The sequence below is a fragment of the Sciurus vulgaris genome (genome assembly GCF_902686455.1).
Source record: "Sciurus vulgaris genome assembly, chromosome: 1".
NCBI lineage: Eukaryota > Metazoa > Chordata > Mammalia > Rodentia > Sciuridae > Sciurus > Sciurus vulgaris.
This window is the reverse complement of record NC_136461.1, coordinates 192,095,409-192,108,209: the sequence shown is the minus strand read 5'-3', so window position 1 is coordinate 192,108,209 and position 12,801 is coordinate 192,095,409. Positions and strand designations below refer to the sequence as shown.

General features: G+C 38.6%; 1 protein-coding gene across 1 annotated transcript in view; it reads left to right on the top strand.

Annotated features, from left to right (window-relative positions):
• ENPP2 (ectonucleotide pyrophosphatase/phosphodiesterase 2) overlaps nt 1–12,801 on the top strand; it is a 110,949-nt gene that overhangs the window by 68,762 nt on the left and 29,386 nt on the right. The window contains 4 exon segments of the mRNA XM_079140682.1: nt 430–495; nt 1,155–1,227; nt 7,913–8,021; nt 11,539–11,664. Coding sequence (XP_078996808.1) covers nt 430–495; nt 1,155–1,227; nt 7,913–8,021; nt 11,539–11,664 — 374 coding nt within the window.

Genomic DNA, 12,801 nt, shown 5'->3' with positions numbered 1-12,801 from the left:
GAGGCTGAGAGAGGTAAAGTGGCATAGAGGACAGCAGAGGTCATCCTGCTGGCAAGAGGCAGACTGCACACAAAGTCCTATTCCCTCCTCTGTCACTGCTAGCACTGAACCCACTGAACTGCACTGATTTTGAAGCCACGGTCTTTTCTACTTGTAGCCGAGTTTCTCATCAGCAAGACAGGTTCCTCATTGTGACCATGAATCAGAATTTCCAGTCTAGTCTTCTGTGGAAGGGGTTGAGCAATGTAATATGTTACAAATGGAAATGGAAGTTTAAATGCTAATTCCAAAGAGGGCCTTTTACTACAACGAAGTGAAAACAGATGGTGGTAAATAGAGAGCATTTGGCCTGGGTGCAAGAGCAAGAGCTCACAGGCTTGAGTCTGTGGAAAGACACCTAACAACATGCTTTGCTGTTCTTCCCTACAGGGCCATCCCCCATGAGCGGAGAATATTGACCATCCTGCAGTGGCTCACGCTGCCAGATGACGAGAGGTATTTGCTTTCCTCTGCCCTTCTTTCTTTTCTTCAGTACATTTCCATCTTTGGTTAGACTTGGGTGAAACACTAGATGGACTGTGAAATAGAAGTGCAGCCAAAGATTGGTATTATTAAAAGTTTTGTGGTTATTAGCCTTAAGCGTTATTTCCCTAAGAAGGATTTGGTGATTAGGGACCATTTAATTACATGGATTACTACAGCTCTTAATCCTGGCCATACAGCAGAGCTGAAGGGAGTTTCTGGCTTTGATAAATGAACTATCAGCTTCTAAAAGATCAAGAAGCATTAAGACCAACTTTGCATTTGAACAGAGGTAGATCTTTATGGCTGCAGATTGTGTGGCCCATGTGAATTACCACTAGGTTCTATTATTTTGAGGTTCAAAGAAATGAGTTCATGCTCAGATTTCCCTTTGTGACTTTTAATTTCTGAAAGTGGTACCAGGCAGTAACCACAGTGGGAGTGGCGTAGAGGGTGGTGGGTGTTGGAGCAATAAGGGGAAAAGAAAAAAGTTTTCCATGGTAATACTGACAGTGGTTGAGAGATTAACTAAACTTGAAGGATTTTTTTTTTTCTTAAAGTGGGTAGGGATATTTGACAGTCTTTGTTCTGTGTGGTTTGGGGAAATAATAAACCTTCCAATCTTCCCGTAGGCCTTCAGTCTATGCCTTCTACTCTGAACAACCTGATTTCTCTGGACACAAATACGGCCCTTTTGGCCCGGAGGTTAGTAGTTTATCATCTGCCTGAGGGGAGTCTGTGCTCCTGGGCCACCTGACCCACTGACCTTATTTCAGGATTTGTACAGTCTTTGGGAGTAATCGTATCTACAAGGTTTATTCAGAATTACAACACGGAAACATTTTTAAAAATCTTAAACATACTTGTTTTTCTTACAGGAACTTCATTGCAGATTCCTTTGATATTGAAACATACCCTAAACTTGGTGTTAATGGGAATGGTTTATATTCCAGACTTGCAGGTATCAGTCACCATGTGAAGAATTGGGAAGGGTTGGCACCAGTCATCATCAGAAAGGAGTGGAAAGGCATTTAGGGATGAAACCTCCAATGTGAAACATTACAGCTGAATTTTAGCACCTTTAAAATGAGTATGCTGTTCGGAGAGGGTAGGTCAGTTAAGCAGCTCTGATAGCCTTAGTAAGTATAGCATCCTGGTAGTTTATAGTATTAGACACTTTTATTTGGTACATTTTGACATTGGTATTTATATTGTGAAACCATCACCACATTCAAGAGTGTGAACATATTCGTCATCCCCCAAAGGTTAAGTGAATTCTTAGTTAGAGAAACATACTACCCAATGTGTCTGTTTAGCAGAACTGTAAGGCTTAGCCATCTGAGAAGACAGTCTATTTATAAGGTAGAAGCCAGTAAAACTTCAAATTCAGAAGATAGGGAAGGGATGGTTTTATTTTGTCATATTCTTTTTTTACCTAGGGTGAAATCCTCCCAATGTTTCAGCAAAAATCATTTTAAAATATGAAATCTGCAAGTCTAAACCTTTTATTTTAAATGTTTTTAATGTTTCTTTCCTAACAGGGTGATGTGTCTACATGAACATAGTAAAACTTGATTTCAGCTTAAAAAGTATTTTAAAAACTCTTTGAGGGAAACTGACTCTAATTCTCTACTAACCTATGACAACACTGTTGCCTATAATTAAATTCACTGTGTTCAGCATAGGATGAGTTGGAGATACAGATAGATATATCTTGGCTTAAGTATTTTCGAACAAATTGCAGCATATCTAAATAAAGGTAGTAAATGCCAAGAAGTCATAAGTATTTCTGAGTACTTGATTATCTACTCAGTGGTCAGTGATTTTTTTCTTGAAAAATTAGAAATTAATTCTTCATTTGTCTTAAATCACTGAAGTCATATAAATCTGGCGTTCTTTTTCTGTTCCTTTGATGTTTGATCAGTTTTGCATGATTATGAAACATGATAAAACAAGATAAACATCTGCATACATGAAACACAAATATTATTTTGTCAGGAGAGAAAAAGAAGAATGGTTGTTTTATCTTTAGGATGAGTTTCTTTGAGGAGATTAATCTAAAGTGAACAAAAGGAACCACATTTTATGAAAATGTTAAAAGAAAAAAAAAAAACCTTACAAAACACCTAAGCAGTTCCATGTGCTCTATTTAAAGTTCAGCTTTGCTTGAATAATAGCCTTTAAAAGACCCCAAGGTAGATAGAACAGAGATTTGGATATAGTTGTTCTTTTATTTTATTATTTTTTTATTTTTTATTTTTTTGTGGTGCTGGAGATTGAACCCAGGGCCTTGTGCTTGCAAGGCAAGCACTCTACCAACTGAGCTATCTCCCCAGTCCCAAGTTGTTCTTTTAAAAGTAGGAGGCTAGTACTGGAAGAACTTGGGACTGCTCAAGTGGGTTGACTTGGAAGTGGAGAACCTGGAGACAGAACTTCTGGCTCCCACAACGGCCTTCCCATGGAACCAGTTAATGCTCCTTCAGTTCAGGGGACCAGCAAAGTGGTCTGTTAATAACTATGTTCAAATCACACAGGGCATTTCTTTAAGTCAGAAGTTGGCTTTTAATAATACAGATGAGGTACAACTCATGTTATACTTTAGGTTATGTAGCTTAACAAGAAATATTCTTTATCCATGAACATCTCTGGAATTCTAGCACATGTACTTCAGTTACAGTTATCTACTGAAAGTAGATGTGTCGTGTTTTAATTAAGAAATAAACACTTTAAGTTCTGAGCAATGAGTAAATGAAGTGTGATATAGAATGCTTTAATTTGCTGTAAAGATGGTTTCTATGTCTGGAGTTGCTCATAAATATACAAGTGAATTTTTTTCCTAAAGTATTTTTGAAATAAAAGTTAGAACTATTTATGTTATGTTCTTTTAGCCCTAATATTTGCAGATGGGTGTTTTCTCATATACCTACTGAGTAAACAGTCTTAATTGGATAACTTAGATTATATCTTCAGTAATGGTAATCTGATTACCTGGTCAATTTCTCTCATAAAGGAGGGAGTATTTTCAGATTTCAACTATTTATCCTCTGGTTCTAGAAATCTTATTTTAACTAAAAATAAGACAAAACAAAATAGTTTACACTTTTAAACACAAAACCAAAGCAAGTGAGCAAAATCTTTCTTTGGTCATAGATTAATTGGCTTATATACCTATGTGTCCTATATGCAGATTAATATATAGATATCCCTATATATTATTGAATACTTTTATGGCGCATGAAAAGACTACACACATTAGCTGAAAGACTTCTTTTAGCTACCTTTGACGTATGAGAAAATAACTCGTATTTGAAATTTAATTGAAATGATTCTAACAGAATGCTGTATGCTACAGTAAGATGAACTCAGTTGGAATTTGTGCTTTGTTTACATAATACTTAAGTACCCTTTTTCAGGATGATTCTCAAAGGTATTATTAAGATGACCAAACACTGGGCTAATGGCATCCAGAAATGATGTATTGCTCCTGGTTTCATAGTGTAATGGTGAATGTTCAAACATATGCTTGCTTTTGATTATTGGCGCAACCTTTTTCTCTTTGACCTTGTATGCTTTCTCTGTGACCTCTTGTTGGGCTGCTCCTCCAGGCCTAGAGGCAGAGCTTTGGCTGGCTAGTCCCTCCCTTCAGATGGCAATATATCCTTCTGAAAAGCAGGGAAATTTGCCCCTCTCCTTCCCATCCTCCTAATAACCTCAGGCTAAAACTTCTAAATTCAGGCTACAGTATGGCTGGTCAGTGAAAACTTAGCTTTCATCTCCCTCTAACATTTGAAGAAGGAAATACATGCACTATAATCCCTGGATGAAAACTCAATTTGACTAAACCCTACTTCTCCTGCTCTTCTAACCTGCTACCATTGGAAGGGCTCACCTTGGGAGTCTTTGGAATGTTGAAGTCTCTTGCAAATGGCCTGGTGTTTGATGGGCAGATTTGAGTGCTAGCAGAATGTACTTGGTGACCATGAAATGGAAAAAACTTTCTTTTCCTTTTCTCACTCTTCTCGTGGAGATTGCCTAAAATTAGAGGCATTAAACCAAACCCAATCCAAGTCTATGGGGCTGTGTCTTTAGATCGCTTTGCCGGAGAAAGAGGATGAGACAGAAGCAGAAGAGCTCTTGCAGTCGCTTGCCCTGGAAACCGTGAGAGCGCATGGCAGATGTTCTCCTTCTTCTTCTAACATTGTCCCTCCTCCTGCCCCTTCCTGCATCTGAATGGCTCTTGGAACAGTCCTGCCAAGAGAGAAGTTAGCTAGGTAGACAGCAGGGCTTGCTGCTTTAATTCACCTTTGCACCATCAGCAAATCAGGGGCCTGTTTTTCTCCAGCATTTGGAAGTTCCAAAAGGTTATCTTCTTCACTCAGTTTATGTATCAGACTTTACTGTTCTCTGGAGTTTCAAATAAAACCTATAGCACTGTCATTTCTCCCAATCAGGGGTAGGTGTAAGGAACAGCAAGGACATACCTAGAGCCATCCTGGATCTGTATACCAAGATGAGGAAATCTCGAGGACTTGTCACATTTATCTAACTTTCAAAGAGCCTTTCTAAAAATATAGTACTATTTATGTCAGAGTTCCTCTGTGCTGGAAACTTCAGTTTTCAGTGAGAGGTTCTCTCTCCTGCCAAAAGTCCTGATCTGTCAAATGTATTCAGGACCAAGGAATTATTCATGCTCATTCCATCCTTGGGTTAAAAATTTTCCATGATCCTTGCCAGTGAAGGTGACAGTGCTCTGACAAATTTTGTGGCATGACAGATACCCATGCTTCTCTGAATTGGAACCACCTACATGAACTGTATTCCCATCTTGAGATGGCCAAGTGACTAGTCTTCTGTTTGGTGGTAAATTAATACTTTATTAATGGAGAGCTTTTTGTAATCAAAGACTGGCCTCTCCCTAGTGCAGGAGTGACAGATCGCAGAACTTCTCTAATGTCACCTTTGGGTGTATCTATAAGCAAGCTTGTCAGCTAAAAGAAGCCCACATGACTAGATTGTCTTAAATTACATTCTTGTTCTTAGCAAAGAAGCTGAGACAATAGCTTCAAGACCCATTTACGAGGCTTTTCTCTAGAGAGGTCCTTGAATCACCTGTCATACTCATGTGTTCTCACTTAAGGAGCCTTAGTCTTTCTAAGACTCTGCTGACCCCAGACGGGAAAGTTGAGCTTTATTTTCTGACCCAGAGGGACAGACGGCCTCTGAGTGCAGACATCTCTATCCGCCAGTACAGGAGAGTAGTTATGGCCCATCTCTTACTCCGGCTAAGAGACCTAAGAGGAAAGTTACCCCTAAGAGGAGACAGGAAAGACCAGTTGCTCCTCCAAAGAAAAGAAGAAGAAAATTACATAGGATGGATCATTATGCAGCGGAAACTCGTCAGGACAAAGTAAGTTTATCTATTGTTCCGAAGCTTTGTGGCGGGCAGGTCTGTGTTGAAGGTTTCCTCCAGTGCTTTGCTTTGAAAATTGGCTGGATACGTTTCAGAAAAACTCTGGTGCAATGTCATTGACTTGGAGTCCAGAAGAATCTGGTACTTCAAAGGTGAACACTGATAAGAAGACTTCCTGAACTTTCAGCCTGGCAGAAAAAAAAGGAGTCTTTTACTTTCTTTAGAGTTTGTTGTCTCCAAACTGGCATTAACATTTAGGCTAAAGTGACTGTTCAGAGGGCTATTGGTTTGCTTGCACTTATGCACACAATTAGTCAATGGTTTGTGACCTTGGTTCTTGAGAATGACCCCACAAGTTAGCAGGGGGATTCCTCAAAAACTATGTAAATTAGAATTCAATAGAAAGTTGACTTAGGTTAGTGGTCTGTACTCTCAGAGATCAGAAACAGTCTTAAAGTAGGGACAAGGCAATTGCTGACATAGAATGAAAGAAGGAAACAATGGGCAGAGTCGTGTGTTTCTCATGATGACATGAGTGATATTTATTTGCTCCAGTACACTCAGAAGAGCCTATGGTTGTTACTTTCCTGAAACTTCCAAATACTTATGTGGCAGTCTCTTACTTGTAATTGTCTGAATAGATCATTAAGAAGTAGGTTCTGGAATTTACCTGAATTGTCCTGCTGAATCAAGAAAAATAAGACATTGCCAAGGATCCACATATGTTGTACATTTGGTATTTCTTTGTCTAGATAAAGATCTTGGAGGAAAGCATGGTTTTCTTAGAAGCAAGTACCATTAGCTGCACATCTGTTAGTCCCTTCGTATCCCATTGCTCATCTCTTTCTGAAACTTTCAGTTCTGACTTACTGCTTGGGATAGGATTTGAAATACTGAAGCCTTCCATAAAGAAAAAAATGTCTACACCTGATTTCACTGATGAAACAGTAGGATGAAAGGTCTTGAATCATCTGCAAAGGTGCCAATGGAAGATAACATTGTGTGTTGAGTAAAAATGATATTCAGATGTCTTCTGTTCTTGTCCTAGTTATCTTAGGTATATGTGTGTGATTGCTAGCTAAGTTGCAAACTTCATCTAAAGTGCTCTCAAAGGTTTGTCTGATGTGAAGTTTCATATAAAAATCTTTCCATTGCACAGTTAGAGATGAGGTTGAGAAGGGAGACCTGTAGTGTGCGGGAGCATTTGAGTTGCTAGATTTCCATTTGAAGAAAAATATGACATGGATTATGTTTCTTAGGCTTTGAAAATGTTCTTCAGAGAAAATTGAGTTTTTGTGTTAGACTAAATAAGAAACTTCTAGAACAAATTCTGGTTCGTTTTTGTTTCCGTTAGGGATGTTGTAGATGCTCATTTCATTCAAAACCAGCTTGAAAAGAACTAATTGGAGGAACAGTAGCTTGTTTCTTAGAATAACTTCTTCCATTAATCTATTGTTTTTAGAAGCCGACAGTGGATTTCTTTGGGACATGCGACGGGTCCCATTAGTGATGTTCTCATTTGTTACCCAGTGGGAGTTGATAATTTCACTTAGCCACTGTGTCCTTGCCTAGTTTGAAGCCTAATGTGATTTTTACACAAGAGACAAGAGGCTTAAACCATTCATCCAACTTTCTATTCGCTCTGAAAACTCTTGAACTTAAAAGATGCTGCTACATTGTAGAAAAGGCATTTTTATCTCTAAAAGGAATTTAATAATATTTTTGATATTTTTATATCAAAGAATCTTGAAAAGAATTGGATGAGGAAAGTTTTTAATTCTCTTTAAAGAATATGAAGTCCTTAGACCAGATTTCCATTAAAAATGGCAGGAAAAGCTCGCTTAGACAAAGCTCTGCCACTGGGCCTGAAGTTTTCCTTCCAGAATGTTCTAAGGGTAGACGATCTATGGAAACTGAAAGATTAAAAAACAAAACAACAAGAAACAAAGTCTGTGAGGACTAACTTGCTCTTTTTTCCAGATGACAAATCCTCTGAGGGAAATTGACAAAACTGTGGGGCAGTTAATGGATGGACTGAAACAGCTCAAGCTGCACCGGTGTGTAAATGTCATCTTTGTTGGAGATCACGGTAAAGCTTTGTTTTCCTTTGCTAACAAGATAGATAAATAGATGTTTCTGAGGGTGTTAAGGAAAGGAAACTTGCCTCCGCCACCCCCCCAGAATCCAAGTTTCTATTCTTCACCTCCTTTTCCTTTTCTTCAGGATAGGAAAAAAAAAAATCAGGTCATGATTCCAAACAACCTGAGGTGACCCTGGGTTCATTTTAATCAAAAGCAGGGTCTTCTGTATCTTCCTGTTCTTCACAGGAGAGGGCTTTCTTCAAAAATTTGCCTCTTAAGGCAGGTGATTCACTTGTGATATTAAGGACTTGCTCTATGTATCTGGCACATCAGGTGATAATCTCCCATCCCTGTGAACCTCCCCCCCCCCCAAAAAAAAAAAGAAGCCCACAGAGTTTTTGTGGTTAAAATGTGCATGTGAATATGATAAGGAGGTAGAGACATAGGGTCTTGTCAAAGAAGCCATGTATAAGTCCAGCCATTTGCCTGAACTCACTGAAGGAATTCAAAGCCAAAACCAGAAGCTCTGCTGCTCTACAGAAGATTGTTAGAGGGAAGCAGCAGCACCTCAGGAAGCAGTTTCCTAAACATTTTATAAAGTAGAAAAACTCATGACAACTTTACTCTGAGGTGGTCAAGAACATTATAAACACAGTATGATGACAGGGCCTCGTGGGACATTCTTATATCACGGACGTGAACATTGAGTTCTAAAGAGTCCTCCTGCTTTCCTGAACTACCCAATTGAAATTATGACCATGAAATTCCCAATTGCTCCCTTCTAGTAGAGTTTGGAAGATGAGACTTCTTTGACTCTTTGACAGTTATGTCGAGAAAGGGTGGTAAATCTTTCTAGACAAAGCTGGGCTCTGGGCCTGAAATTTTCTTTCCAGAAAGTTCTAGAAGATCTATGACAGATTGTGGGGAGAAAAGCTGTGGGGACTAACTTGCTCTCCTGAGGGGGCTGTTACCGCCTGTAAAATCATGTTCCATAATTTTGGCTTAGTGGAGAGCTACAGACAGGACAGAGAATCTGGAGCGTGTGACACAGCTGAATCAACTGAGTTGCCCAGAGGTGTCAATAGCATTTGCTCACATGCTGGAGGCAGATGTCTAAGAAGTAGTTGGTCCCAGTGAGTCACATGCTGAGGCACCCTAAAGGTCATGGACAGGTTAAAACCTTTTCTCAGTGTGCAGGCTTCTAGGATGAGTAGATCCATTTGATCTGGGGAAGCAACAGCATCTCTTTCCTAAAAGGAGTATGCTGTCATGTTGAGGGGTGTGGGCTTTGAAGTCAGAATAAATTTCAGAGGAGCTCAAATTGCCTTGTGCTACTAAAGAGTCATTCGATGCTGTACAAGTTCTGTGGTCTTTCAAGGTCTGAGCTCCTCCTCTGAAGATTGAGAACATGGACTCCACCCATGCCAAGTTGGTCTTGAGGTGGGACGTGGGGCAATGCTGGAGAAGCATTCAGCAAACTTGCCCTGTGAACTTGAAAGCAAGGTTGTGCACCCCTGGAGTGGCATCAGTTACATCCCTAGAATGTAACAAGTGGAAGACCCCTCCAGTCCTCCATTATTATGTATTTGGAGACTTTCCCTCCCTCCCTGGGCTAAGATTTTACTAGAATATGGTAGGTTTTTTTTTTTTTTCCTTATTTTAAAATTCTCTTCCTGAGAGTTTCAGTGTTAAGGGAAATAACATATAACCCTTGTGCTTCATTGAGATTTGTTTTTCTCTCTCTTTCTTCCAATTCGTATTTAAGAAGGGGTAGAGGATATGGATTTGGAATTATAGGAAGTGATCATTTGAATTTTACCAGATTTGGGCCTTAGGGAGAGGCCGGAGTTGTAACTCAGTGGTAAAGTGCTTGCCTAGCACATGTGAGGCACTGGGTTGGATCTTTAGCACCACATAAAAAAATAAATCAATAAAATAAAGGTATTTTGTCTATCTTTAACTAAAAATATATTTAAAAAATAAGAAAATAAAACCTTAGGGAGTCCTTTACAGAATCATTAATTTTCCCTCTTAGAGAATATACATATCATGTATTGTGTAAAGCAATTGAGTAGTCTCCCCTTATCTAAGGAGAGTATGTTCCAAGACCCCCAGTGGATATCCAAGACTGTGAGTAGTACCAAACCCTGTACATATCATGCTTTTTCCCATACATACATAATTATGATAAAGTTTAGTTTATAAATAGACACAATAAGAAATTAACAATAAAATCTAGTAATAAAATAGAAGACTTAGGAGAATATGCTGTAATAAAAGTTATATGAATGTTGTCGCTTTCAACTCTCCTGGGGTGGATAGCATATATAGTGTGGATACGCTGAGATAAAGGGATGACTCATGTCCTGGGTGGTTTGGAGCAGGAGAGCATGAGATTTCATTATTATATTTAGAATGGCAATTTAAAACTTATAAATTGTTTCTTTTTGGAATTTTCCATTAACATTTTTGGACTATTGTTGATCATGGGTAACAGAAATGATGGAAAGCAAAACTGGATGTGGAGGCACTACTTTATATTAAACCTTCATAGTTCCATGTCATCTTATAAGAGACAATAAAGGTATCTATTAGACGCCTTCAGCTTATGATTCCAAGTGTGTTTTTATTTTTATTATTTTTAAAATATTGATCAAGAAACTTTCTTTGATGGAGGGAAGAGAAGAAATTTGAGGTGGGAGAAGAACATTGGTTGGTTAAAAACAATTCCTTATCTAGACCCTTTCTGTGCCCTAGTTGCTAGCTTTCAGTTCTAATTACACTGTTTACAACTTGTTTTCAGCATTATTTTGTTTTTCAGTTTGGGTGGTCATTGGAGCTGATATTTTCCTGTCTCATCTCTTGTTGCCAGTATTGTTTTGTCAGTAACATCCAAGGCCACCAGAGGAGACAGAGTGAAGGCTGGTGATTATGTGCTCAAGATAGGAGATGCATATGAGAGAGAGAGAGAGAGAGAGAGAGAGGGAGAGAGGGAGAGAGGGAGAGAGAGAGGGAGAGAGGGAGAGAGGGAGAGAGGGAGAGAGGGAGAGAGAGAGCTGGAGAAGGACATTTTGTAAAAGAGACACAGAACTATGTATTCCTGTTATTTATACCACTCCCAGCTGGGAAGAGTTTGAAGCAATCTAGGATATATTTTCTTTGAAGACTAGATCTTTTTCATAATGACTCTAAATTGTTTGTTTTTTTAAAAAATATGATTAGTTCCTTTGTCTTGCTGTTCTTGCTCAATGACTTAAATGATTACTGAGATGATGCTTTTTCAACCTTCTAGTGCTTGCAAGATGATGTGGCTAAATAAAAGTCCAGTGAAAGGTTACACAGAGAGGCATTAAAAAGTTGAAAGTCAACTTCAGAAATCTCAAATGTGAGGATTTCTCCCATTAAGTTAAGAACTAATTAAAGCAATGCTTGGATGTCATCTTTAGAGTCTGTGAAATTTTTAGGATATTAGTTTTAATATTGCCTGAATGCTTGTTTTTTCTTTTCTACCCCCTCTGCTCATAGGTATGGAAGATGTTACATGTGATAGAACTGAGTTTCTGAGCAATTACCTGACCAATGTGGACGATATTACTTTAGTGCCTGGAACTCTAGGAAGAATTCGATCCAAATTTAGCAACAATGCTAAATGTAAGTTGAGTCTTAAAATCCTCAGTGGTTAGAGTGGTAATGCAGTGGACTGGGTAAGGCATGGTTCTCTGGAGCTGGAGTACTTTGGCCAAAAACCCTACCTCTGCTCCTGCTTAGCTGAGTGAACTTGAGAAAGTCATTTGAACCCTAAACCTCAGTTTTTTTTTTTTTCATCTGAAAAATGGAGATGATAAATGACAGTAGCTATCTACAGAGTTGTGGTAGTTAATCTATGTATATTGTCCAGAGTAGTTCCTGGCTCAGACTAGAATTACATAAATATTTACTCTTGTTTTTATCATGTGGAAATTGAACTTAATTTGAGGCATGTTTATAACCGTAACTTTCTGTTTACAAGAAAAGAGTTTTTCAGCATCAAGTTCAGGCTAGTCCCTTAGCTGAAACTTAAGTCTAAAGAGAACCACATTTGGATGCTGAAAGTTGCTAGCCATGTAAAAGGGGCTCTTCCCCTTTGTCAAAGTGATTGGTGATCCAGGAGGGGAAAAAATTAAGCCCCCAGGGATTGGCAACTGTTTTCAAATATTGGCAATAAAACCAACAGGAATAATCTTGTCGCTTGGATTTTATAGGTCATATGATGATATGCCACTGAAAGACTTTTAAATTCGTGCACTAAGATGTTTAGGTACTGCCTACCTAGGTTTTGAGAAGTCTATAGTTTTATTTGAGACATGGCACATGGCACATTTTGGAAAAAAAAAAAAAAAAAAAGCTTTTTGGAGTTTTTAAGCCTTGGGAATAAGAAACCATTGACACCAAGCTTAAAGTTTTGGAAAATTAAGTTTTTCCCAAATTATGTTCCTGAGTCAACACATTTGGGAAATGTTCCAAGGTCAGTCCCAGGCAAGGTTGTGAAATAAACAAAATGTTGGTGTCCTTGTCTCTTCTTTCCTTATCCTTTTCTGTCCCATGTGGACTCCTGTCTTTGCTCATTTGATATAGGTGTGCTGTTGCCATAGACTGGATGCCAGCAGTTAGGGTACATTTTGAATTTAGTATTTGCATTTTGCTTAGGCAAGAAAGAGCTAGTCTGTTTTAAAAGATATTTTTGATATCTGTGAATGTAATAGGGAGGTCGTTTGCAGGGAAGAAGAGCTTTCCTGGGGTCTGAAATCG